General features: G+C 54.1%; 1 protein-coding gene across 1 annotated transcript; it reads left to right on the forward strand.

Annotated features, from left to right (window-relative positions):
• EVPL (envoplakin) lies at positions 1-26,516 on the forward strand. Its single transcript, XM_027816849.2, has 22 exons — positions 1-649; positions 6,893-6,992; positions 7,489-7,643; positions 8,323-8,446; positions 9,095-9,220; positions 9,531-9,569; positions 10,327-10,488; positions 11,104-11,211; positions 11,863-11,958; positions 12,414-12,539; positions 13,470-13,616; positions 13,743-13,897; positions 15,382-15,479; positions 16,347-16,528; positions 18,020-18,198; positions 18,634-18,772; positions 19,470-19,663; positions 20,190-20,340; positions 20,916-20,999; positions 21,085-21,195; positions 21,797-21,889; positions 22,732-26,516. The coding sequence occupies exons 1-22, from the start codon at positions 576-578 to the stop codon at positions 26,179-26,181; spliced, it is 6,093 nt and encodes a 2,030-aa protein (XP_027672650.2). The 5' UTR covers positions 1-575; the 3' UTR covers positions 26,182-26,516.
• Positions 26,517-27,839: the final 1,323 nt, after the last annotated feature.

The following is a 27,839-nucleotide window of genomic DNA, read 5'->3' on the forward strand; positions in this document are numbered from 1 at the left end:
TGTGCTGAGCCTGGGCCAAGAGTTTACTGAACTGCAAAATAACATCATGTTCTGTGAATTGGTGGTTCCCAAACTGCTGCTGCCGCCGCCTTAGAAAACTCTTGGTTGGCATCGTCTGTAGGGCTTCTGCTGCTTCTCTACCATTTTAAACAGCTAATGCAAGAAGATGGTTAAAATGTGTCCCAGGAGTCACGTTGCACTGCTGCGAAGTCGTGTTTGCAGACTTTTCCTCCCTGCGAGGGCCGTGCTCTCTGCCCCTCCGCCGGGAAACTGCTGCATGGTTGTGGCTGTGTGTGCCAAAACGCTCTCCAAGCCAGGGTGAGGTCTCCTGTGCTCCCTCTGGGGCTCTGCTTTTTCCACCCCAAACTGGTTTTTCAAGTAATTTTTTCATATGTGCCTCCATCTCTGCTGCTGCTCACCTGTGCTCGGGGAGGAGCCTCCCAGAAACTGCTCTTTAGCGCGCCGCCGACCTGCCCTCACTGAGTCTTGTCATTCCATCCCGACAGACCGGAGCGGAGAGCCAGCACCCACGACGGCTTTGCAGACTCCGGGAGACCAGCTGGGGCTTCACCAACATGTTCAAGGGAGTGGGCAAAGGCTCCCCGAGCAGAAGTTCCCCCAACAGAGGTTCCCCTGTCAAGCCTAGCAAGTAAGTGTGATTCTCCTCTCTCTAAGCTGTCCTGCGGGCCCTGGGGGAAGGTGAGGGAGGAACGCCCCATGTCTCCTAAGCCACCCTAAGAACCATCCCTCTTTGCGGAGCAGCCAGAAAGTTGGGGCTTGCTGGGAGCTGATGCCGAAACATGCTGCCCCAGCGGTTGTCTTTGTCTTTGGTGGGCTTTGTGCTCCAGCCTAGAAGTATCCGTGCAGCCCCTGGGATGTGCCTGAAGATGTGCTCAGAGCTGTGTTGACCCAGCAGGGAGGTGGAAAGCCCCTTTTGGGCAGGTGGGAGACGGAAGAATAAACACAGCCTCTGTGCTTGGGTGGAACAAGGTCTGCGGGATGGTGAAGCAGATATTAGCCTGGATTTGAGATCCCAGGACTCGCTGGTTGTGTGAGGTTGGTGTGATGCTGCCCTGGGACCTGGGATCGCTGGAGAAGGATGCTCAGTTTGGTGCTGCTCAGGTGGTGAAGATGGGTGAGGATTAGGTTTGCTGGTGACTGCTCCTCTCCACCCTGGTGACAGGCTGGGTCTTTGCAGGTCACATAGCTGAGGTTGCCTCTTTCAGGCCTGAGGCAGCACCAAAAGGATCTGACACCGTGTCCCCTCTGAGGAGATCCCCTAAGCTCTGGGGGGTGACATGTGTGATGGGAGCAGGATGCTTCCCTAGGAGCAGGGTGTCCTCTGGGAGGGGGAGCTCCTGCAGAGACGCCTCATCCCTCCCTTCAGCTGCAGTTGCTAACGCAGGGTTGTTTTCCACCTTCCTCAGCAATTTTGCACTTCGTAGCGTTAGAAGATCAGTTCTGTGGGAATCCCTGTCCCCAGCCAGGGTTAGAGGGTGAGGAAATGCAAGGGGGGGTTGTTCTGAGGAGGGGGGGACCTGCAGGGAGAAGGGGGTGCTGGCCCCAGCTCTTGGGGCCACCAGCAGCAGCAGCCCATGACGGTGTGTGTGCAGATGCCTGGGTGGACACCACACGGTGCTGGCACCCAACTGCGCCATTTATGGGGCCAAACCCCAGGTTAGCAAACAGCCACAGAGGAGGGAGGTGGCCCGGTGGTGGCCCAGTGCTGCTGGGCAGGGCAGGGGTACGGGGGGAGAAGGTGACCCCCACAAAGGCTGAGGCTTCCCCGTGCGGGTGTCGGGAGCTGGACCCCTGCCATGGGAAGCTTCTGCCTCAGTGGAGCTGAGCACTCACAAACTCATCTCGCAGACGGACGGGGGGGCTCTCCGAACACCAAGCCGCTCTCGGGGCCTGGCTGCAGCGAGGCACCTCCCCAGCAGCCCCGGAGCCCCGTCAGCCTCTGGTTTGTAGCCTCGCTAATGCAATTTATCCACCTCCCCAGCTGGCTTCCCAACCCGGGCTGGGGGTTTCTCACGAGGCTTCCTGGGCCAGCTCGCTGCAGCCCCTGCTGGGGGGGGGTTGGGCCAGGTTCCCCCCCGGCCTGAGCCTCTCGGGATAACTGCGGTCGCATCCCGGTGAGACCTCACACCTCATCCCTGTGCAGGATGGAGGCCGGGGCCAGAAGCGCGGCAATGACCGAGCTGGTTGTGCTTGTTCGAGGAAGCACCAGCCATCAGACAAAGGCTAATTCCTCCGGCCATGGCCCGGGGCTTGGTCAGGCCCGTGGTAGCTGAGAAAATGAAGGTGAATGAGCTGGCTCAGGAGGAGCCGCCAGCACAAGCTCTGCAGATGGCCCCAAGAAAATGTTGGTGGCCCACAGCTGCTCTTGGTGGCCCCAAGGCCAGAACCTGGGCAGCAATTGATGTTCCGTGCCTCTGGGGGTTCACGATTAGTGGGTGCCGCTGCTGGCATGGACCCCTAGAGAGGTACCTCATCTTGGTCCTTGGGACCGTGGTGTTGAGCGTCCGGGCTTGTAGGGCCCTTTGCTGTCTCCACTTGGTGGATGCATCCCAGTGAGGCAGTAGCAGGCACAGGGTTGTCCCCGAGGAGCAGCCTCTTTGCCCTGCTCCGGGAGGAGACACGCTGCGGGGCTGAAAGGGAAAACTCAGGAGAATGTGGAATTGAATCAGATCTGGCTGGACTGGCTGCCCAGGTGCGATCTTGACAAAGGCCGTGGGTGGTTTTGGGGGTGGATGGCAAGTCATCTCCTGGTTTAATAGTCTTCTGGGATTTCTGCTCCTGCCACATCTTCACTCTGCTTCTCCCCGATCAGTCCAGAGCAGTGTGGTCCCTGGGGGACAGGCGTGGGCTCAGGGGGCTTGACCCAGCACTGGCAGCAGTTGGTGGTCTGCTAGGAGCAGCCTGGGCTGGAAGAAGTTCTGCCTGTCGGGGAGAAGAGACCCAGCTTTGGGGTCTTCCTTGGGGCCAGAAGGGAAGGTCTCCTGGAAGGGAGGGCTGGAGAGGATCGGGGACCGAAGGGGGTGGGTGCTGTGGTCCTGCCCAAGCGTGCTCTGGCAGGAGTGACCAGGAGCAGGGGACTGTCCTGCTCCTTCCGAGAGACACTGGCCCTCACGTGCAGTTGGACTGTCTAGGAGGCAGAAAGTGGTATGAGAAATGAACCAATTAATAACGATAATAATAGTGCTCTGCCTCTCCTAGGCGTGAGATAGCCATAGGGAGGAGGCCTGCCCTGGCTCTGGAGGAGGAGCAGGAGGACCTCTGCCCAGCCTTGCCCTCAGCCATCTCGGCCAGACCGTGCACAGTCGGACCGGAGCCCTGGGATGCTGAGGGATGCCCAGCGTGAGCACAGGCAAGCTCGGGGTGCCTCCACATATCCCACCTGATGCCAGGCTGCCTCTCTGCAGCCCAAGTGTCTGCACGCTCACCCTGAAACGTGGCGCCCAGCTGTGGTCCACTCTTGTTGAGTGAGGGCATCCCAGGGCAGCAGGGATGGGGCAGCCCCGAGGAAGGACAGTGATGCATCCATGTCACTGCAGGCTGTGCAGATGGCTGTTGGCATGGACAGGAGAAGCTCACGCTCCTCTTGGCACCGTCTGTGGTTGGGGTAGGAGGGCCTGTGGTGGTTTGAACACTTCTCTAAGTGTGCATGGACCAAGCAGGTTCCTCAGCATCGCTCCCACCTTGACTGAGGAGCACGGCAAGGGTGGGAGGCTCAGCCGAGGACAGATGGCTTCTCCACTCATGCATCAGCCCTTACTCTGGCCCCCAGGACAGCATGTAGACATCCCTCTCCTCCCAGGACGCCTCCTACCTGGCTTCAGTGTTCCTCAAGCATCCGGAATACTCTTTTGCAGACACTGAAGCAGTTTAGCTGCTTGCAGGGCTGGAGAGCCGCTTCCAGCCTGGCTGCTGGCAACAGGGTCTCAGTCTCCTCCTCCGCCAGGCTTCCTTCCTTGGCCAGTGTGGAGACCTCCTGGCTCTCCACTCCAACACACACAAGCGGAGACCCCCTCTGCTCCTGAGACGATGTTCTCCAGGAAGCATCACTTCTTCCCTGAAGATCAGGTTGGTTGCAACAGCATCCTGGTTTCTAACCTCGGGTGCCCCGTGCGGTGCAAGGGCAGCGCAGGCTGGGGACGGGCAAGGCTGAGCGCCCGTGACCAGGAGGTTGCTGGGGGCTTTTCAGTCCATAGTTTTGTTGTACTTTGGGTTAAACAAAAGCTGATCTGTGTGTCCAGGGTTGTGAACCAAGAGATGGGGTGTCTCAGTGTTTCCTTCAGCCAGGAAGGGGGTGCCACCAGGAATAAGCAGGATGTTGTTGGTGATCTACCCTTCCTGGGAAAGATGGATCCTCACTTCTCCCATCCTGGAGCTGAACAGAGGTATCCACAGTCACATCACAACGGGGTTCAAACTGGACGGTCTATAGATGTCATTCCCAGGTGGGAGCCGAATTCAGCCAGACCTCTGGGGTGGAGGGTGCTCTCCTCGGGGCACGGGGATGGCGTCCATCGCCTGGGATGGCGGCCAGCGCGTGACTCACTCTCTCCTCCCTGTGCAGAGAGCCTGGGCAGGAAATTTGGGTGGTGCTCAAGTATTTGCTCATGGGACACCACCTCATTCCAGGCGTGTCGGGGATGAGTGGGAGATTGTGTAACCTCCTGGGGAGTGGGGACCTCCTAGAGCTTGCAGCCTGCTGCACACTCAGGTTCACGGGGACTGAGTCCTGGCTCGGCGCTGCTCCCATCTCCCCTGTTGTGCTGGGACTTGGGGCCACCGCTCATCCCCCTGAGCACTTCAGCTTACCTCAGGAAAGGCATCCGTGGGGCACAGATGGGGGAGGAGGGATGTTTAACGGGATATAAAAGACAGGTTGTAGCAAACAGCGATGCTTTGATGATGATGAATGCCCTGCTTAGGCTTTCTGGCTTGGGATCCCTGGAATTAGACCCTGCAGAAGAGGGCACTTCCAGAGTGCAGCACTCCCCCATTTACTCTGCTGACATGCATTTTGCAAGGCAGGGAAGCTGAGGCATGGCGAGGAGACGCTGCCAACCCAAAGCTCCCAAAGGAGCTGAGAGCTGCTGCATCGCAGGCCCACGCCGCCCTCTTGGGAAATCCAAAACAAGGGAGGAGTCAGAGAAAGGGGACAGGAGGATGCTGTGAGCAGGAGTACTGGGACGGTGCCTCCTCCGGAGTAACGCGGGCTTGGCTGCGGTCGGCATGGGCTGAGCTGACTTGAAACACAAGCTCCGTCTGTGGCATCTGAGTGCTTGGCTTGGGGTGACCGTAACACTCACTGGCACTTTACAGTCACTTGGGGCTGTAATAAATGAACATCCCAGCATCTGCTCTAGCCTTTGGTATGAACCATGGAAGAGCTGGAGCCATGGTGAGGAGCTGGAGCAATGACATAACCCTTAGGGGAACAGTTTCCCCCTGTCTTTGCTGGATTCAGGGGCTAGGAAGGAAACCACATGGCTGGAGGGCAGGGGTGGGTTGCTCTCCTGCAGGACATCACCTTTCTCCTACCTGCTTCCTCCACCAGAGAGATACCAACCAGCCCTGAAGAAGTGTCCCCCCTTCAGCTGGCCCCTGTGTGATGTCCCATTGTTGCTCCACAAACTCTTTCCTTCTGGTCTCAGACCCCAGAGGTGGCACGTAACAGAGCTGAGCCTCTGCTGAACTTTGTCCCAGCAGCAGTTGTCCAAGGGCTTGAGTCCCTGGGTGATGCTATCAGTCCCCACGCTCCTGCCCCTGCTTGCCCACATCCTGGCAGCGCTGCACTCTCCTTGCCTGGAGGGTAGGGCCGGCGCCGTCCTCAAGGGCAGACGCTATTAGAAACGACAGGACACGAGGACAAAGGTGGCACCAAGGCTTGTGCTTCCTTGGCTGCAGGGAGCTTTGGGAAAACCATCCCGTGCTTTACTGTGGGCTCTGGATCGGGCTGTTTCGGCAGGGCTCTCAGCGCTCACTCGCAATAGCGGTGGTGGGGTAAGGGTTGTGATGGTTCCCATGGGTTGTGTGATGGCACCGAGGTGAGAGACAACAGGGAGTGGTCCGATGGGGACCTTCAGTGAATCTTCACAGGGTGAGGAGGGCTGGTAGTTGTGCTGTGGCCTTGGGAAACTTGTCCCCAAGCCCTGAAAGCAGCACAACTGCAGCAGCCTATGCAGTGCCCAGAGGGGCTTGTAGTCTGCGGAGCCAGTCGTCGTCCGCCGCAGCGCGGTCCTGGGGTGGCACTGGGCTCTCCAGTATCTCAACGGGCTGCACTGCCGAGCACTTTGCACGAAACAAGACCACAGGATGGCCGTTCTGGGTCCGGCTGAAGGGCCATCTCACCCACCCCTACCAGCAGCCAAGGGCAGACACCCCGGCAAGCGCCTCTTAAACAGGGCAAGCATGTTGTGCTGCCTCTGCAGGGTGCTCTCCTGCCCTCCAGCCGTCTGTGGCTTTGGGTCTTCCCAACCCAGACATGTTGGCGCATTTGGGAGTGCTACAGTGATATTTTTTTTCCTATTTTTTCCCCCCCTTTTTCCTCCCTCCGATGCTTTTTGAATCCACACAAACCTTTGAGCATCTGTGTGTCTTGTGGCAAGGAGTTGTGCGGGTGAGTTGCATGGTGTTCAAAAAGCAACCGCCTGCTCTCTCTGAACACGCCGCCTCTTACCTTCACTTGGCTGAACCCAACAGCCAGGCACTGACCACTTGTGCACCCGTGCCCTTGGACCCAGCTTAGACTCTTTCTTTGGAGACCAGGAGGATGTGGGGGAAAGGCCTGAAGAACCACCCTGTTTCAGGTCCTTGGCAGTGCTGAAGAGGGTGAGAACTACCTTCACCCACCCGTCTGCTTTGCTGCTCCCTCTCTCAGGTCCTCAACAAATGAGCTGGCCGTGCTCATCTCCCGCATGCAGACAAATGCCGACCAGGTGGAGAAGGACATCCTGGAGACACAATCCAGGCTCAAGCAGGTGAGTTGTGGTAGCAGGTGGTGGGGAGGTGAGAGGCTTTGCCTAGAAATGCGTGTCTAGGATAACAAGTCAGGTGTCTGCTCTGTGCATCAGCTTGCTGGTGCAGGTTTGGGGGCTGACTCGAGGCTGGGGAGGAACAGAGCACCCCACAGAGCCTCCCAGCCCCTGGGGCTGCATACCGGGGCCTCCCAAATTCTAGCCTCTGTGCTTTCTTCTTGGTGCCTCATGTTTCCCACAGCCAAGGCTGTCTCACCTACAGCAGCACAACCCTGTGCCTCCCAGCAACCCGAGGCAGGCAGCCAGCCTGACCCACGCTGGTCCCCTGGGTGGGAGAGATGCTGAAGCAGGCAGCTTGCTGGGCATCCGCTCCCCAGCTGCACCCTTGCACCAGTGGCCAGTGTGTTGAGCATCCAGAACCTCTGTGTTGGCCAAGGAAAATGTTGTGATGGCTGTGGGGTCCAGCCAGGCTTTTTCCTCTGCCTTCCCTGGTCTCCAGGATGCCAGCAATCACCAGAAGAACAAGGCTTTTGAGTTCCAGCCAGAGAATGCCAGGAATCTGAAGGAAGCGGAGACCCTGCTGAAGGACCTCTTTCTGGACGTGGACCGCGCCAAGCGGCTGAAACACCCTCAGGCTACTGAGATAGAGAAAGAGTAAGTGCAGCGGGGGGACTGGTGTGATGGGGGCACCAAGCCACTTGAGACCTGCCCCCCCCCAGGATCTAGACAGAGCTCCAGTTGTTTCCATGAGAGACAGAGCTTCACCCTTCTTCCCACAGACTTTAGCCTTAAAATCAGGGCTTCTGCCAATATATTGTAAAGACAGTGGTGTGCAGGGTGGCTGCCAGAGTGACCATCACCCAAGAGTCCCCACTTGTATCTGGGAGCTCTTGTAAAAGACTAAAATGAGGCCCCACTCCCAGTGCAAATCCCCTTTTGCTCTGCCTTCCCTAAAGTGAATGCCTTTCATTCAGGCAAGGACAGAGTCAGAGGTGGTGTTGGAATGGGAGAAGAGCTTTAGTTGGCCTCTGGTGCTTTGCTCCTCTCTGCTCTTCAGCCCTTCTGGATGGAAGTCAGGGGGGAAGAGTTGTTTCCTAGCTGGGAAGGGACAGCCCTGATCTCCCTGCAGCCTCCTCCTGGTCTGTAGTTTCTGAGACATCTCTGGAGATGGAGAGCACCAGGACAAGTGCCTCCTCTGCTGAAGGAGGCCAGTGTCACAAAGGGTCAACAAAATAGCCTGGGTCTTACGAGTGAAATCTGGGCTCCACAACCCCCACCTTGATTCTCCCCCATCCAAACTGACGCAGAGGCATGTACCTTTTCTCCTTTGCAGCATCCAGCAGCTCCATGACCGCGTGACACAGCTGTGTGCAGAGTACCGGGCCCTCTACGAGCAACTGAACATCCCTGATGTGGGGCCCAAGGTAGACTGGGCCAGGATCCTGGACCAAAAGATGGTAACAGCAGCTATTTTTTAATGCACCTCCCAACTCCTACGAGACCAGATAATTTGCTGTTGCCTTTAGGGCTTTGCCAGCCTTCGTGTGCTCAGCATCATGCAGGGACGCCGAGGCAGGTGGAAGTAACTCAATTCCTCTGGGTAGGAGAATTCTCCTTCCACCTCTTAAAACCTTCTGGAGCACCCTCTTGATTGAGCCCTTCAGATTAGAGCGACTGGAAGGGGATTGGGTAGAGGTGCTCTGCTGTGGGATGAAAGGATGGAGAAGGTGTTGTCTTCAAGGGCTTTACAGCCCTATATCCTAGGGGTTCACACTGCAAGGTCCTGGGTATGTGGTGTGCCTGGTTTGGAGTCAACTTGGATTCCCTTGAAAGCTGGATGGTAACTATGTTCCTCCAGCGCATGTAACCATGGGAAGGGTTCAACTTAGGTTCGTACACCAGGGTTATGTAGCCTGGTTACCTTTGCCCCTGTGTGTGGGGAAATGGCAACCAGCAGCAGTCATGGTAAACACCGACAGGATCCCTTCCCCTCCTCCTGGACTGCTGTCAGATACGAGATGATTTCATACCCTACCAGTGCTCACGGGGGTTTCTCCCAAAATAAAGTCTTCTGCTTTAGTCTCTGCCTCACTCCTTTCACACAGAAACAGGTCAATGGGGGACAGTACGGCCCCGGCATGTCAGAGCTGGAAAAGCAAATAGCTGAGCACAACATCCTCCAGAAGGAGATTGAAGCCTATGGCCTCCAGATCAAGAACCTCCGTTCTGGGGTAAGCCACCCTCCGTCCCCTCCTCATTCCTGTTGGCTTCCCTGGGGACCCCTCGGGCTCTGCTTGCTCTCTGGCCGCGTGTCCCATCTGCCCCTTTGCACAGTGAATATCCACCCTTGTTCTGCAGAGGGCATGGGGACACCTGAGCTTGGACAGATCAAGCCATGCAGGAGCCAGGGAAGTGGTTCCTGAATGGTTTCTGAAGCACCTTCCATAAATCATCAGCATCTACCACATGTTTTGGTAGCATCTTTTTTATCTTTTTCTTTCTTTTTTTTTTCCCCTTGGTCTTGGCCGTGTTGTAACCCAGGATGTGGCAGATCTAAAAAGCCAATACAAGGACTTGCTGGTAAGCTTCTCAGTGGTTTTCTGGACAGGTGGGTTCATACAGCAGGGTAACAGCATCCCTGATGGACAGTGAATTCCCAGCTCAGGACAGGAGCTACCTCTGGCCTTGCACAGTGAAGTTGTCCCCCTCATCTTCTGTTTCCTCCCCACCCTGGAATGGGTGTAAATTGAGCGTACGCTGGCTGCCCTCAGGGTAGTGCTGTGGGTGAGATCTGTGTGTCTCCTCTGTGTGGATCCTTGCTCTGGAGTTGCCCATGCGTCCGTGGGTGCAGGGTTAGGGACGTGGCAGCAGGAAACCCTGCCCCATCCTACACACTGTTCCAAATCAGGATTGCAAATGTTGAGGCTTGCGCTGGTCCCTGACAAGGGTTCCAGAGAGGAAATGAGCAGCCGAACCACAGAGGAGGTGGCCAGGCAGAAGGTCCTGGGTTTAGCCAGCTGGGCCTGTAGAGGTTGATGCTGAAGAATGGAGTTTGTGAGAAATACAAGAGAGCTGGGCCAGCCCTCGGGCTGCCCGAGGCACCAGCCCACACCTGAGATTCTGGTTAGACAAACATATCCTGTCTGTGAAGCAGGGAAAGGGAACGGCAGCCCCATCAGATAAGAGCAAGCAGGGGCAGATGTCTCACCAAGGTCTCTGGGAATCTCCTGGTGGATGTGCAACATGAGCGGGGTCCTGGGGAGGAGGAGGAGGAGCGGGGGGAAAGGGCTTCTCAGGCTGAGCACCAATGCTGTGTGTCTCCTGTGCGTGTGGGCAGAAAGCGTCCATCTGGCGAGGGCAGAGCCTGGGCAGCCTCTACCACCACCTCCAGGGCTGCACCAAGGAGCTGGGCTACCTGACAGACCAGCAGACCAGGATCCTGAAGCAAGACTGGAGTGACCAAATGATGGACGTCCAGAGCGTGCGTCGGGAGTACGAGGTGAGCTCTTGGGGGATGGCAGCATGTCCTGGCCGCCGGAGGCTGCCCAAGCCCAGCACGTGGGATTTGCAGGGTGGGTCCCAGCCTCCTGGACATCCACCACCAGCCCTAAGCCTGGTGCTTTCCTGGGGCATCCCGGTAGTGCTGGGCACAGAAACAGAAGTGGAAGAGACACTCTGCATCCGTGCTAGAGTTAAGGATGAGCCACTCTGGGTGTCCCCTCCTGTCCCCTGAGCTGGCGTGTGGGACTGTACACGAGAGAGCTGTCGGTGAGGCTGCCCATAGTCGGAGGGGAGGGAAAGGCTCGGCATCGTGTCAGCCTCGGCGTCCAAAGTACAACACCCAGTGACTGCTATATGCTGGGACCAGGAAGAAGAGAGGGATAATTACTTAGGAAAATGCTCTTTGAACGAATGCCGTGATGCTTTCTGAGGCCCAAGCGTGTCTAATTTGTTTTAGCTTTGCCTTGCCCCTTTCTGTTATTTTAAAAACAAACAAACAAGGATGGCTATACTTTGGGAACCTTTTCGCTGCTACGTGGGGTTTGGTGCCCCAGGAGGCTGCTCTGTGCTCCCTGCATGCTCCCATGGTCATCAATTTTTTCTTTCCCTTCAGGATTTCAAGTCTAACGAGCTACTCAGCCAGGAGGAGCTTGTGAACCATCTTCAGGACGATGGGGATAGGATGATAGAGCTAAAGCACCCAGCTGTCAAGCCTATCCAGGTAGGGAAAGGGGCTCTCTTCCAAAACCCCGTAAGAGAACAAGGTTGTCTTTGTGCACCACGAGCCAGGGGGTGGGTTGCTGGAGACCTCCTCACCTCTTCTGCAGAACTGTTACTCTTTCCTCTCACACTGCACTGTATTTGCCTGCTGCAGCCCCGGGGGGAAGCTGGGGGCAATGCAGGATCTTCACCCATTCCTGGCTCTCCAGGAGACAGTGGCTAGCATCTGTCTGCTGGGACCAGCTCCCGCTCTGGTGCTCGCACATGGGGCTGCTGCAGCCACATTGACGCTACTGTGAAGCTCCAGCTATGCCACAGCATGACCTCTCCCAAGCGAAACCAGCTCCCAGCCTCCGAGGTTGTGTTTCCAAGCCCACAGACACAGTGACAAGCTGAGGTGGGCTCTCGGCCACCAGCACTACTGGAGCTGAGACCCCTTGAGAAATGGTGCTGCTCTGTATGAGCCAGGTCCGTGTCGAGCGTGTCCTCGCTCAGGCTCAGCAGCAGGCAGTGCCTGGGCGTAGCTTTGCCTCTGCTCCACAGCAGTCTTTACTCTTCTTCTGATCGCTGGGACTTCTGGGGGCAGCAGAAGCCGTGGGGGGGGAGGGAGGACGAGCTGGAGCCCACTGAGCTGTGCTCTGTCCCTCCACAGGCTCACCAGGAAGCCTTGAAGAACGAGTGGCAGAATTTCCTGAACCTCTGCATTTGCCAGGAGAGTCAACTGAAAAGCGTGGAGAGCTATAAGAAGGTAAAAAGCGATGAGGAGAGCGGGGGCCGTGGGGCTGCGGGGTCGGGCCAGCGTGGGCAGGCTGGGAAGAGAGGCAGCAAAGGGATGAGGATGGGAGATCCTTTGCTTACACCTAGCCAGGGTATTTTGGGGAAACACTCCTCAAAACACAGACCTTTAGTGCTGCAGCGAAGGACTGGCTCCCAGCTCACCTTGTCGGCCCTGTTGCATGAGCATGTTGGCTTGGAGAAGACAGCTTGCCGTCAGTGCCTGGGGCCTGTCCGTTGATCTGGATTGTTCGCCTGTGGTTCGGGCGGTGCAGGGTCCTTGTCCCAGCGTGCAGCCAGAGGGTGGTCTGTAGGGTCTTGTGAGCCCCAGGTGGGTTGTGGAAGAGACGCTGAGAATGGGAGACCCCATGTACTTGGAGATAGTAATGTCCTCCCACCCCTGACTGTTTTCCTACCCCACACCTCCAGTTCCAGGATGATGCTGAGGCTGTGAGTCGCTCCCTGAAGAAGATGAATTCTGACCTGGACACCAAATACAGCAAGTTCAACAAAGATAGCCCTGGGGTGGTGTCAGATCTGCTGCTGCAGCTGGAGGTGAGGTCTTCAGGGCTGGTGGCACTAGTTGGACCTAAGGGGCAGACCAAACATTACAACCTCCCCGATATATAATAGTGGGGAAAGGGAAGAGGTGGATAAATAACCCTACCGGGACAGCTCAGGCCAGCTCTGGGCTAGGGAGGGAGAAGCTTACAGCAATACTGTGCTCTGGATGCCGAGCCCCTGTAGCCCCAGAAGGTCCGTGCTGCTCATGCTGTGGGGCAGTGACCCCTGGGGAGACACTGGTCCCCATCAGTGACAGGCAGCCAGGCCCCAGGTCACCATGAGAGTGAAGGGGAAGCACAGGGAGGAGCTGCACTTTGTCCTAAACATGAGACACTTGGATTAGAGGCCCCGTGGAGAGCGTGAGCTGCTGGCATCCAAGCAGCCCAGAAAGGTCGTCCCATCTCCTCAGCACTCTCAGGAGCTCGGGGCGAGGGAGGGAATAAATAAATCTGACCTCAGGGACAAGATGCAGGTAGGAAAGGAACGTTTGCCTGGGAGAGAGGGAGGGGACACTTTCAACATGATATCTTCCCATGCATGCAACACATTTCACTCCTGAGAGGTGCTGGTATCTTGGTACCTGCTGACACTGGAATGCAGCCACCTCTTGGCAGGTGTTCCATTTCTGAGAAGAAAAACTTCTCCAGGACATTTAATATGACAGTGTGGGATCACCTGAAGTTAATTCAGGCTGTGCCTTCAAGGGCAGATCTGCCATGAGTGAAGGAAACAGAGGAGAGCATTGATAATGAAAAGGGGAAGGGACATGGAGGGGTCAAGAATGGAGAAACTCCTGACTCCACCCCAGCAGTGACCACACAAGGACGGAGAGCTGGCCCCAGCATACCCACCGTAGTGTGACCCTCCCCTTCCTTCTCACCCAAGCCTGGTCACAACCACTGTTTACCCTGTTTTGTCTAGAACGAGGAGAAGGTGGTGAAGCAGGCAGAGAAGAGCATCAGTGACCTAAAAAGAAGGAGCAAAGAGATCAGTCCACTGAAACTGCGGAGGATGCATCCCCCTCAGACCCTCACCTTGGACACCCTCTGTGACTGGGATGCTGGGGAGGTGAGGGCTTGGCTAGCAATATCCTCAGAAGAGGCAGGCAACTGGATTCTTCTTTGGTTGCTCCAGACGGTGGCTCCCAGTGCCAGAAAGCCAAGCCTCTCACTGGGCTTTGTGTCTTTGTCCCAGGTGCAGCTGACCAGAGGGGACAAGTACACTCTGAAGGACAACAGCAACCCAGAGATGTGGGTGGTGCAGGGCAGCACTGGTGTGGTCCAGGAGGCACCTTCTGCTTGCTTCTCCATCCCTCCACCAGACCCTGAGTCCATTGACAAGGTCAATAGGTGAGCCTGCAGTGGAAAGCCTGACTCGGGGAGATGTTCAGACTCCCTCCTAGGTCGCAGCCGCTCTGACTGCCTCAGCTGCAGAGAAATAGCAGCTGGGAGCAGACCTCTTGACTGTCTAGGACAAAATCCCTCCTGGAGAGGGATTGTTCCCTGCACCCAAGTATCTCGTCCAGGTTCCTGCCGTTCCTCGACGGCACTGCGCGCTGCACAGACCTTGCTTTCTGGCAGTCAGGCTTGATTTCTTCACCCAAACATATGACTCGCACAGGTTTGACTAAATTCATTGCAGAATCAGTCTGGAGCTTGGGACTTGCCAAACAGGACAGAGTTATCTGTAGTATCTCCTCTCAGCCAGCTCCAGCTAGAAACTGAGAAACGTTCCTTGAACCCTTTGTAGCCTGCTGCCTGGCTGCTCAGCCAGCCTCTGTGGTTCCCACAGGATGGGGCGGTGGTGCAGGCAGCTTCAGCATTACCTTTTTAATCATATCCCCGGGTGCTTGGGTAAATCCGTGCTGCTCAAGTGCTCTGGAAAGGTCCACAGCCCGGATTCAGACTGACTCGGGCATGCCCGTGACGGGAGCTTGGGTCCCTAGTCACACGGGTGTCATTACTTCATTGTGTTGCTCTTCCTGGGTGCGTACCCCTCTTCACATGTCCCAGATTACTGAGTCCTTTGGATTTATGGCTTCCATCTGTGTTTTAAAACAGGAAAGAACACGTTTGCTGTGTCCTCTTGGATTAACAGCTCTGCAGGTGTTGCCTGGAAAACTCTCACCCTTTTCAGGCCACATCTGATGGCTTACTGCATCTCCCGGTGTTTGCTTCCCCTCCTACAAGCAAAATACTTGTCTTTATTTTATTTCCCAGCCTGTTCCACCATTCAGTCCCTCTGCATGGTGCTATGTCCTGGCCCTGCGGAGGGACAGCCCTCGTCTGGCAACAGCCAGGCAAGCTGGGACTTGCTGGTTTCAGCCCGATGTTCAGCTGGAGCAGTCTACAGCAGGAATGTCAGCTAGCCTGGTCCTGCGAAGGCCCCTCCTCCTGGTTCCATCAGTCTTTTCTCACCCAGAGATATTTTTTGTTGGTCCTTCCAGCTCCTGCTGATCCCAGCCCTAGTTTCGTTAGAGGGGAACCATCCTCAGAAATGAGACTTGGCATTTCTAGTGCAGCAGCCACAGGAGCAGCTACTTGTACTTGCTTCCTGCAAAGCTGCAAAGCGAAAATTTCCAGCTTTGATAGGTTCTGCTGAGAGTTGGAAACACTGGCTCCACGGGGAGAAATCAGCTGCTCTTGCTGCTCTCTTCTTTCCTAAGGGACATCTCTGAACTACAACAGGCTGCAGACTCCCAGCCTGCCCCTGCCTTTGGGAGCACCTTCCCTGGCAAAGCCATGAAGCTGCTGCTGAGCTGGGCTCTGTCAAGGCTTGCTCGGTGCAGCAGTTTCCCATCCTGCTGGCTGACGATGCTCCTTTTTGCTCACAGGCTGGAGGGGGAGCTTAACACGGTGAAGCAGAAGCGAGCGGCGGTTCAGAGCACCCTGAGACGCAGCCAGAAGGAGCAGGTTCAGCCCAGCCAGCCGGGTATGTTAGCCAAGCCCTCTCCAAAGCAAGCCCATGCACCTCCCTTGCAGAGCTCCTGAGCCTGGCTGGAAGCAGAGCGGTCACCCGGACAGGCAGGGGTACCTGTGGGTCAGTGTGAGGTTGGCTGCTGCTCTATGGAAAAGAGCAGCTGATGCGATAACTTGACCCCTAGTGCTGCCAAGGGCTCACCGTGTGATCTTGGGCAATTCACTTAAAATCTCTGTTGCCCTTCTCAAACCTCTGAGATTGACCTCCAGCTCCATCAACAGTTGCAGGGTATTTAGGGCTGCGGGCGGATGTGCCTATCCAGAAGCCTTAATTAAACATCCTTTGGAATCGGGGTCCCTTGTGGTTCTCTTCCCCAGCTGGGGGCTGTGGAATAAGCAGACAGCCATGGCTAAAGCCCTGACTAGCTGTGTTACTCCCACAGCTGTAGTTCAAAAGCTCCCAGAGCTTTTTTTTTCCCCCCAAGAAAAAAAGAAAGAGCTGAGCAGGGATGTGTCTGCATGGCAGCCCATGGCTGTCTTTGTTCCTTCTTTGGACCTGAGCTCTGGCTGGCCAGGGCAGAGCTACATAAATCCATTTTCCTAAGCCTTTTCCATGGGTAGGCACATGCATGTGCATGATGCTCTGCGGATCAGAAATGCTAACTGTATCATTTATGGTTGCACCAAACCCCCATGCTCAGGAGGAGCCTGTGTGCTTCAGAGCCGCAGAACACGAAGGACAGTTTTGCAGCAGGGCTGTCGTGAGAGGGAGCTGGAGCTTTTGGGACCACGTACGGGAGAGCTCAGGGAAAGGGCCATGCACCATGACTGGGATGGCAGGTGAGGAATGGGGATTAACCCAAGCTGTGTCTCACTATAGCTCTGTCCAGGACCCCCCCTGTAATCCAGGATGATCCCCAAGCTGACCAGCTTCTCAGTAGCCTGGATCGTGTTGGCAAGGACCTGGTTCAGGTAGAGAAGGAGGTCTTGAACCGAGTGAGGTCCCCAGTGCACTACAGTGACCCCACAGATGACCTTGCCAGGAGGATCAAACACCAGCAGGTGGGTGCTGCTGTGGGGGGCTTGGGGCAGGTGTTTTGCTGATTGACTCGATACCAAGCAAAAATGAATTCCAAATCAAATATAAGAATAAATGCAGCTTATTATATTGCAATATAATAAAGGAAAATAGCATGCCGTATGATAAAAAGGAACAGTACTAGTTACTATGCACAATATGATAACAAAGCAATAGGAGCGAAGCATCAAATCATTACCAGGAAGTGTTACAGAGGCTAAGAAAAGAATTCATCACCAGTTACCACCTTAACATCCAGGCCCCCACTTTGGCTGGGCAGCCCTGTTGCAGCCGGCACCAGGAGTCTCTCGGTAACTGGGAAGATTCCTACATGGTGCCTCCATCCATAGCTGAGGCTTCTGCCCAGTCCCAGAGCGTGCCCGCCTTTATACTCAGTGAAAAACAAAAATAGTTTACATACCTAGTGTATGTAAACTTTGAAGTTTAGGCTAAGTGCAGGCATGCACTGTCTCATCTTTCATAAGGTTCACACATGCCAGGGATGTTGGCCAGATGCCCGAGCATGGTGGAGTTACCGTCATGACGCAGCTGCACACAATATTATTGTCTGGATGGTCCTGCTCACATCTTGCTTGTTCAGGGGGCTCAGGACAAACCCCACCTGCTCATTACAGTTGTCCTTGAGCTCCCTGAGCTCCCTGTCCAAGTTAAATTCCTAACTAAAGGCAGAGACTTTTTCATATGCAGTAATCTATTTAATAAATTTTCACCATGGCAGGATGAGTTCGGTAGTGCTGTCTCCTTGGCCAACATCAGGTTGACGTAAGAATTATGCAGGAGATGACAACTGGTGCTTCAAAGGAGAAGACCATACTGCGGTTGGAAGGGTTTCAGGCTGGCTTGAGCCCTCGAAATGGGACAGATTAAACCAAACCCTCGGGAAACGCAGGCTTTTCCCTTGGCTCAGCTCTGCAGCAAGATGGTCCATTTGTTTCAGAGCTGTGGACCAGTCCTGGAAGGTCCTAAGCCTTGTTGTGGGGATGCTGTCACCCCTCACTTTCAAGTCTGTAGCATAAAAGACTACGGGGAGAGGGAATTAATCCAAAGACTAGGCTTACCTGGTGGGGAGTGCAGACTGGTAGGTGTGAGGGGGGGGGCAGGAAAAGAGGCAGCGCCCTGGAGCCCCCCTTCTTTGCTCTGGGATAAGGTCTGGGTCTGTACTAGTTCAGCTTGTTATATCTTCATCTGTGGGTATTTACCCAGCCCTGGCAGGAGCGTAGACCCAGGCAGGTAGGCTTCTTCCATCACTGCTGCCCATGCGGATCTCTTTCCCACACCCTGCCGCTGCCAGACAGCCGCAGCCTGGATGGGGCTGTGGCCCGAGGGCCAGCTCCTCATGAGAGGGCTACCGCACCCTTAGCCCCACAGCAAAATCCGCCCCTGGGGGAGACACCTTTTCGCAACAGCACTGTTATGACTGCGTTGGGTGACTCTGCTCCCATCTGATGTGCCAGGAAACAACAAAGAAACTTGAGAACCTGGGGGCAGCCAAGGATGCCTTGCAGAAGGAGTGTGAGACCTACCTTTCCAAGAAACCCACCAGCACCTCGGCGTCCCAGCTTCCCGTCACACTGAATGCCCTCAGGAGCAAATACAACGATGTCAATATGCTCTCCAGCCTGTACAACGAGAAGTGAGTGATGATGGCAAGGCCTGATGGGGATGAGGGACGGAAGTCTTTGCACAGAGGTGTCAACACAGAAGCATGAGAGAAAACTCTTTTGGTCTCTCTGGGTGTTGGTTGAGGTCCATCCAGCCTGGTGCAGGTTGGAAACCTCCCATCCATCATCAAAGACACCTCTCAAGGAGGTCCTGTATGTAACCTGTGATCCCCTCACTGTGGAAAATCCACCGCAATGGGGGTGTGTCCCAGCTCTGCTGTGTGGTGACATGCCACGTACCTGATTTCTGGGCAGCATGACAGGGTTATGTGGGGATATTGCTTGTTCTCTGCTATGCTGCAGAAGCTTCAATGGTAAATAAGCTTAAATGTGCAAAATCAGAGAGGAAAGGAGAAGAATGGGATCTTCTGTAGCTAACCTTGTCCTGTCATTTTTCTCTTACCCAGGGCTAAGGCTGCCCTGAACCTGGAGACTCAAATCGAGAACACAGACAAGATTGTCAGCACGTTTGAGGCCAAGCTGGCTCAGGATAGCATCATTCCTGCATCTCCCAATGCCCTGCAGGACCGGGCCAATGATCTGCAGGTAGGGGAACATCAGGCTTTTCATTAAGGAAGGGAGATCGCTGGTAGCCACAGTGGGGAGAGCTGGACTTTGCTTATTTGAGCACCTAGAGGCACCAGTGATGAAGCCTTTCTAAGGACTTGTTCCTTGAAGGCTTTATGTTAGTGTTGCAGGCTGACCTGCGCTCGCTGGCTAGCAAAAAGCTCTGTCCCTCTCGGGTTACTTTTGGGGTTCCTGAAATACAGGATGAACCCCTTAGCATCTAACCTCTGTTGCTCTGCCTCACATCCATCCCTATTCTTTCCTGCTCCTGATCTCCTTGCCCCATCCTTAGCGCTCAGTGACCCTTTTTTGCCTTCACATGCTCTAGGAGAACCTGCCTTAGCAGGGGAGTTGAACTAGTTGATCTCCAGAGGTCCCTTCCAACCCCGACCATCAACCCCCAAAACTTCTCCTTTCTGCTGCATGCACATCAACCCCCAAAACTTCTCCCTTCTGCTGCATGCGCCATCCAACCCACCTTGCTTCCTGCTTCTTTACTGAGTGAGTCTCACTGCTCCATCTCTTCCACATTGCATGTCTGTCTTGGAGAGCCTGACTAGCCCCCAGGTAGTGCACGGCTAGTAGCAGTGTTAAGGAGGTTATTTCTGGTTGGTGCATTGACTGATGCAAACCTGGAGATGTCTTTTTTTTTTTTTTTTTTTTTTTTCCCCTGCAGAAGATGAAGAGGGATGTGGTGGCCCAAGAGGACTGTGTGCTGAAGCTTAACCGGGCGCTCAAGGACGCTGAGCACAGCTGCAGCGCCGTGCAGAACAACTTCCAGGAGTACTGCCCTGACCTGCCCCGGCAGAAGCGGGAGGTGCAGCTCCTCAATGATCGCTACCATGCTGTTGCGGACCAACTGGATCAGCGGTGAGGAACTATGGCAGCATCTCTGCTCCTCTAACTAATGCTGGTCCACGCTACCTGAGTCCCAAGCGTACGTCCTTCATTGCAGGACCCTGATCCTGACCACTGTTCTGTAATACTGAGGACCAGGTCTGTCCTGCCATGTGGTTGCCACCTTCCTATCCACAGCACGGGCCTGAGCTTCCAGATAGCTGCGAGAAGGCGGTCTGGAGTAGCTGACTGCTGGCCTTTGCCTGACCCAGTGAGCCTACCCAGAGAGACCCCCCCGGTGCTTAACACTTCTCACAGGCATTGCTGCTGGTTGCCTGCCTTTTTCTTTCTCTCGTCTCCCAGTTTGTATTCATGCTGCAGTAGCAAACCTGATATACACCAAGTTGTGGTCCCCACTCAGGGACCAGTTGTCACGCCCTTGTTTTTGTTATCTTGGTGTCCGTTGTGGTGACATTCTCACCGTAGTGTCTTTTTAGTAACTTGCATGTGAATCTTTGCCCTTCCCCTTAATGTTCCTGTTCATCTTTGTGCTATGCAGAGAGAAAACCCTCAGAAATATCAGCCTTACCTACCAGCAGTTCCAAAATTCCAATGAAAACCTGATGTTCTGGATGAACAACCTACCCAAGCACCAAGTGAAGACCACCGATGGGCCAAGCCAGATCAATTACAAGCTGCAGGCACAGAAGGTGTGTTCCAGGGCAAGCATCATGACCTGTTAGGGGAATTTGCTTGTGAACAGTATGCAAAATTACACCAACCAGCTCCTAGCTGCGTGCTCCACCCATCACAGCGAATGAACTAGAACAAGGAGACAATAGATTGCAGCTCACATGATGTATCTTGCCCCACTGTGTTCATCTATGCTGCTGGTGTCCTGGTCTGAGCTAGTCACCCCCAGGCTGATATCCTCTGCACCGAGAGGACGCACCCAGATCCTGAAAGCTTGCACCTTGGGCTGAGATGTTGCATCTGGGTCATGCATCCTTCTCTCCTTGAGCAGATCGCAAGCTGACTATCTCAGATGATGAGATGTGGAGGTCTCTGTGTTGGCCAGTGTTTATCTCATTTGTGGTAAATCAGTGTGGCAGATCCTGGGTGAGAGTGCTGCTGAGAACCTCTAAAGCCCCAGAGACTGTTCTAAATGTCTTTGTGTTCCCACCATTCCCTCCAGTACTAGGCTGAGCTACTGCTCTTGGCTTCAAGAGTATTACTGGGTTGCTGTATTTCAACCAGTCCTTAACGTCGTGTGTGTCTCCTGCAGAGGCTGGTGGAGGAGATCAAAAGCAAGGAGCCTGAGAAGAACGCAGTGGTCAGACTATCCCGGAACGTGCAGTCCACACTCAATGTATGGCTGGGTTCTCCCATGTAGCACTCCCTTAGTGTCTGACCCAAGAGATCCCAGCTGATGCTTCTGTTTCTGCTTTGAACAGGACTATGAACTCCAAGCAGGCAAGTACAGCTCTTCTCTGGACCCTACCCTGACCGACTCTGCTGCAAAGAGGCTGCGTGTGACCCCCCTACAAGAAAGCATCCAGGCCCAGGTAAAACGTTAAGACGAAGGCATGGAAACTGTTGCCTAGCTCTTTACCCAAGTCCCGTGTCCTCTGCAAGGCCTTAATCCACTCTTACAGCCACAGCTGATCATGGTCCTAATCCCAAGGTCAAATGTCATCAGGGATCTCTTTGTCTATAGGGCAAAGCAGCACATGAGATCCAGAATTAGGGGGTGTCTGGTACCTTCGGTTCAGATTGCTGGTGATGCCTCCTTACCATATTGTGTGTGAAGATAAAACTTACAGGGTAGGTGTGCGGGGGCAGGACTGAGCCAGAGCTCCTGGGTGCTTCTTCCAGTTAAACCTCAGTTCTCCCGCAGCCCTTTGGGCTATTTGCCAACTGCTCTCCGTGGCCCAAGGTGCGTTTGGAAGTCTGGACCCTGTGTAAGCTAGCAGGCAATCTGCCAGGCATGCAGATAAAGGGGGCAGGATCTGCGTCTCTCTAGAAAGTCAGATGTGAAGACACTGATCCCTGGAATAGTACAGTTCACAAAGTGTGTCCAGGTCAAAGGAGGGGTGGGAGAGTGTGCCATCCAGCAGAGCTGTGTCAGGGTGAGGGGCAAGGCTCTCACTGCTGTTTCTTTTTCAGGAAAATGATGCAACCAAGCTCTACATGGAGCTGGCAGCAGAAAACAAACAGCAGCTCAGTCGGCTGGAGTTTGCCAAGAAGATTGTTGAGAAGGTACCAGTTAACAGCTCATAGCAAGATTTGGGGCACTCTAGATTGGCGGTTGAAATGATCTTTCCAAAGCTGTCAGCAATCTGCTCAGCCTGGGATCCCCCCACCCCTCCCCAGATTTCCCCGTCAGGTGTAAGGAAGGACAGGAATGGAAACCCCTGTGAGAAAAAGACCATGAGTAACCAGAGTTTCACTGACACTAACCTCAGGTCGTGACTTTCATCACCTCTGTGAGCCCTCACCCCTTTACCGAAGCTCTAGTTCATGCTAGGAAAAAAGATGAGGGCTCTTAAGTCCTGTTATCATCTGTATCTAATCAACATTCACAGACTGAGAATTTCAGATTCATGTCTGGATGTGGCTGGAATTTAGTGATCACAGCCTTCTGGAAACACTTCCAAGAAATAGGACTTCTGTGCCATTCTAGGGTTTGATTCACCTGTAGGAAAGGTCCCTGGTCTGGCTGACTTTCAGGGTGCTCAGGAAGGACAAGAGATGGAACTGGGATGCTCCATGATGCCACCATGAACCAGCTGCGCAGCCAGGACTGGCCACCTTACCCTCCCTCAGCTGCAGATACAACAAGGCAGCACAAAGCCCCTCTGTGGGCTGCTGTAGCATCTCCAAGACAAGGGGAAGACACACCAAATCACTTGCTTGAGATGGTGGGAATGTTTCCACTCTGGCCATTTACAAACAGCCCTATTTGGAGGCTCCCTGGGGATTCTGTACCAGTTCTGTCTCCTGCCATGCCTTGTCATGAAAAAGGCCTCTGCACCAGATTCAAAAAGTGACTTGGTTTCCCTGCATTTCTCTTTTTTTTTTTTTTTTCTTTGCCCTTGCAGAAGGAAGTGCATGAGGACATTGAAGCTGTACATGAGGGAACCCAGCAATCTGAAAACAAAGCCACAACAAGCAGGGAATCTGAGGGGCTGAAATCACAGCTGGAGGAGGAAAGGAGGAAAGTGGCCAAGATTGAAGAAGACCTGGAGGAGCACAGAAACAAGCTGCTAATGTTGAAGACTCAGAAACCCATTGAAAGAGTGGAAGAAAAGGAGGTGATAGAATATTACAGAGACCCACAGGTGGAGAGTAACCTGTCTAGGATGGCACAGCAGATTGAAGAGGAAGGTAAAAAGAAGGAGAGCCTGCAAGGAGACATTGAAGTGATAAGCCAGAAGCTTGCCCAGATGGAGAGTGAGAAGAAGGTCGTTCCTGCCCAGCTCCTCACCAAAGAGATCACAAAAATTGAGAAAGATCCAAGCCTGGATAGCCAAGCAGCCAGTCTTCGTCAGGAGATCAAACGTCTCCAGGAGGAAAGCTTGGCTGCTGCTTCTGAACTTGAGCAGCAGAAGAGAGAGCTGCACATGCTGGAGCAAAAGCAGCCCAATATCCGAGAGAAAGTGGTGGTGAAGGAGCTGATCAAACTAGAGAAAAACCCAGAAATGCTCAAGTCTGTTAGGACCCTGCAGCTACAAATTGATGAAGAATCCTTCAAGAGGAAGTCTGCTGAAGAAGCAATAGTGAAAGTGAAGAATAAGATTGAGGAGGTGGAAAGACTAATTGAAACGGCAGAACCCAAAATTATTGTTAAGGAGGTGAAGCAGGTAGAGCAGGACCCAGAGTTATTGAAAGAGTCTTCTAAGCTTAAAGCTCTGATTGAAGAAGAGAGGAGCAAAAACGTGATGCTTATGGGCGAGCTGGGAGAGCTGCAGAGCCAGTACAGTATTGCAGAGAAGCAAAAACCAAGGATAGAGGTTAAAGAGAGGGTCAATGAGATTTTCCTGGTGGATCCTGAAACGGAGCGGCAAATTACACAGCTGAAAAGGGAGCTGCAGGAAGTTACTCTGAAAAGGACAAAGATTGACAGTGAAGTGGAAGAGGCCTTAGCAGAGCTCAATGTCCTAAGGTCGCAGAAACCAGTGGTGGAGCTTAAGGAGGTTATAGAGGAGGTTGTGAAGCATGAGAAGAGTCCGGAGATTCTCAGGGAAATTGACAGGCTGAAACAACAGCTCAATGAGCTAGTGAACACCAACGGCAGGACCCAAGAGCAGCTCATTAGGCTGCAGGGTGAAAGGGATGAATGGAAGAGGGAGAGATCCAAGGTAGAAACCAAGCTGGTCAACAAGGAAGTCATCCGATATGAGAATGACCCACTCTTGGAAAAAGAAGCTGATCGCCTCCGTCAAGAGGTGCGTAACATGTCCCAAAAGAGGAGAGCTGCAGAGGATGCAATCTATGACTTGCAGAATAAGTACATGCTACTGGAGAGGCGAAAGCCAGAGGAAAAGGTAGTTATTCAAGAGGTGATACTGACTCAAAAGGATCCAAAGCTCCGAGATGAGCACAACAGGCTGAGCCGGAGCCTGGACGAGGAGGTGAGCAACAGGCGTCGCCTGGAACGTGACGTGCAGCAGGTTCGTGCACTGGTGGAAGAGCAAGAGAAGTTGCTCAACTTTCAGGAGGATCGAAGCAAGAGGCTTGCGCTGGAGAAGGAGATGAGACAAATTACATTGAGAATAAAGGAGCTGGAGGAGAGTCCAGCCCCAGTGCAAGAAAAGATCATTATGGAAGAAGTGGTCAAGTTGGAGAAGGACCCGGTCCTTGAACAGTCTGCCAGCAACCTGCGCTTGGAGCTGGACCGTGAGAAGATGGAGGTGCTGAACTTGCAGAGAGAATGCAAGAACCTGCAGATGCAAGTTGATGTCCTGCAGAAAACAAAATCCCAGGAGAAGACCATCTACAAGGAGGTGATTCGAGTGGAAAAGGACAGAGCACTGGAGAGTGAACGTGCACGCATCTGGGAGCTGCTGAACAGGGAGAGAGGAGCCAAGCAGAAGGCAGAAGAGGAAGTACGGCGGCTTAGGGAGAAGATCGAGAGAGCTGAAGGCATGAAGAGGACATGGGCTCGCGAAGAGACAGAGCTGCAGAAAGCCAGGAACCTGGCCATCCAGGAGAGAGCCAACCTGGAGAATGAACTGCGGGAACTGGAAAGGCAGAAACAGCAGAAAGTCCTCTTCCTTCGGGAGGAGTCCAAACTGCTCAACCAACGGACTGAGAATGACAGGCAGAAGAAGAAGCAGCTGGAACATGAGTTTTCTCTGCTGGAGGCAGATATCCTTAGGGAGAAGGACCAGATCTACAACAAGGAGAGGTTCATTCGAGATCTCCAGTCAAGGGTCAACCGGGAAGAAATCAATCATGAGACCCAGATGAGAGAGACAAACCTCTCCACCAAGATCTCCATCTTGGACCCTGAGACAGGGAAGGATATGTCCCCTTATGAGGCCTATAAGAGAGGTATCATAGACAGAGGCCAGTACATCCAGCTGCAAGAGCTGGAGTGTGACTGGGAGGAAGTCACCACCCTGGGCCCAAATGGGGAAGTCTCAGTTCTCCTTGACAAGAAAAGTGGGAAGCAGTACTCCATCGATGATGCGCTAAGGCTGAGGAGGATCACGAAGGAGGAGTACCAGCTGTACCGGGATGGCAAGATTCCCATCTCCGAATTTGCCTTGCTGGTGGCTGGGGAATCCAAGCCTCCCCCGACCCTCTCTATTGGCTCCATCATCTCCAAATCCCCACTTTCATCACCCACCACCCACCAAACCCAAAGCTTCTTCCCCTCAGCCTCACAGAAGGGCTTCTGTGAGGACACATCTCCCATTGCTGGGGTGTATGACACCACCACCGACACCAAGTACAACATCAAGACTGCTGTTGCGAAGAAGCTGCTTGATCCCATGACAGCTCAGAAGCTCCTGGAAGCCCAGGCTGCCACGGGGGGCATCATAGACCTCATTTCTCGAGACCGGTTGTCAGTCCATAAGGCCATCGAGAGGGGGCTGATTGACAGGACCTACATGCAGAGACTGCTTAATGCCCAGAAGGCTTTCACAGGGATTGAGGACCCGGTGACCAAGCGAAGGCTGTCTGTGGGGGAAGCAGTTCAGAAGGGATGGATGACCAATGACACCGCTTTCCCCTACCTGGAGGTCCAGCATCTAACTGGAGGGCTAATAGATCCCAAGAAAACAGGTCGCATCCCTGTGCTGGAAGCTGCCCAGACAGGGATGATAACAGGCAACCTGGCCAACAGGCTCCAGGATGAGTCCAGCTATGAGAAAGATCTCATTGACCCTGTCACTAAAGAGAAGATAAACTACAAGGAGGCCATGGCCCTCTGCCGGAAGGATTCGCTGAGCAGCCTCCTGCTGCTCCCAGCCACGTCGGAGGGGTATCAGAGGTACCACCAGCCGAGCCGTTCCCCCAGGCTCTCACGGTTCAGGCATTGAATGGATTCAGGCATGTACTGGATCTGGTTCCTTCAGGAGCTCATCTCTTCAAAACACCTCTCCCCACGGAGGCAGCAGTGATCAGAGGAACAGAGCATCTAGCATTTAGGGCTGCACACTCTTTATCTTAGCTATCTGCTTCCCAACGCAGCTTGGCCGAGCGCGGAAGAAAGCGTGAGCGTGTGAGCCCCGGCTGCTGCTGTGACAGCAAAGGGGGGCTGACTGCGAGAACTCCACTGGCAGTAGGTTAAATGGATTATGCCCAGAAAGGGGGAAGAGCCAGGGTGTTTTCCAGTTGGGTCATTCTTCTGCATGCAATAAACATAGAAAGTGTGTCCCTGTGGCTGTGTTGTCTCTGCAGGCTGACGCTGCAAAGTGGCTGAAGGCATGGCTAGGCTTCCTCCCATGCAATCCTGTGCCCTGCAGCCCAATCTACAAAGGGTTTGCAGACCCCTTCTGCCCCTGATCTCACAACAAACCCCCTAAATTTCTTTCTGCCTGTGAGTCTATAGTTTTAAAGATTTTGTTTTATTTGTCTTTAAAACTGAAAGCCAACAGGACTTTGCTCCCTGGGCATTTGGACACCTCTGAAAGAGGGACTTGGTTGCCAAAGGGTGCAGCTCCATGTTATGTTTGATCCAGTCTAATTGCAGGCAGCTACTGAATGGAACAGCCACCCTGCCCGCCCCCTACCCGTCTGCCTGTCCCTGATGCCCCTCTGGCTGCAAACCAGTGATGGTGTTGGCTGCACAATGCCTTGGGTCGTTTCACTGAGCTGCTGGCCGAGGAAGCCAAGCCGCAAGCAAAACCAAACCCTATTGAAGTAGGTGACTCTGGGGGCTTGTCCTGTACCAGGCAGATGTCTTGCAAGGGAAGGGATGACCTTCAGTAGCACTGATGATGCTTGCAGTCCACAGTGACGTTGCTTTCTACAGCTCTTGGCCTTGGCTGCAGGATCCACCCAGCAGTATGGGAAAATCTGCACTTGCTATTTCTTCAGGTGAGCTTTCACTCTTCTCCGTCACTTCCACTGCTCAGCCCTTGCTGAAAGGATCAACTCTCATCTCCCAGATGTTCTTCCCTAGTATCTACCCCACTGTGAAGCATCCCCTGGCTTTGTGGGATGAGAAAGATGACTTTCTATTGACATGAGTTGCTCTTTCCCCTCTCTCAGGGGTTGTTTTAGCTGGTGCTGTTTAGGAACAACAACAAACCCAAAATAACCCAGAAGGGTAGAGTTTTTTCTCTCCCTCCTTCCCCAATGAGAGCAGCAGCACAGCCTCTATTTCTGTACAGCCTTGCTGGGATTTCAAGTCTGGGCTCCAAGAAGAAACTGTTCCCATGCTGGCAAGCTCAGCACAATCACGGGTCCTGTTACCTTCCTGCTGGTAGGCAGTGTTCACCATTAACAATCCGAGTCCAGCTATGGAAACACAGAGTTTCTGGTCCAAGACCTGCCCAGGCTCTGTCCAGTGCTCTGCAGGGTCTGTGTTTATTGTCAGGCCTGTGGCTGGCATCCGTGGCCACCTCATGGGGCAATTTGTTGCTTTACAATGGGGAAAACTGTTGCACACACCCTAAAGCATCCATCCCTAGCCTGCTTCTTTTTGGTAGGGCACTACTGGGGCATTGCAACCCACTCCTGGCTGGTCTGGACC

The sequence above is a fragment of the Falco cherrug genome, chromosome 1 (genome assembly GCF_023634085.1).
Source record: "Falco cherrug isolate bFalChe1 chromosome 1, bFalChe1.pri, whole genome shotgun sequence".
Taxonomy (NCBI): Eukaryota; Metazoa; Chordata; class Aves; order Falconiformes; family Falconidae; genus Falco; species Falco cherrug.

What these genes read in the sequence shown, in the direction of transcription:
- EVPL (XM_027816849.2), top strand. Translation starts at nt 576, where the DNA reads ATGTTCAAGGGAGTGGGCAAAGGCTCCCCGAGCAGAAGTTCCCCCAAC. An exon ending in GCCAATACAAGGACTTGCTG is followed by an intron (nt 9,570 to 10,326) that starts GTAAGCTTCTCA and finishes GCGTGTGGGCAG; the next exon opens with AAAGCGTCCATCTGGCGAGG. An exon ending in GGTTCAGCCCAGCCAGCCGG is followed by an intron (nt 15,480 to 16,346) that starts GTATGTTAGCCA and finishes GTCTCACTATAG; the next exon opens with CTCTGTCCAGGACCCCCCCT.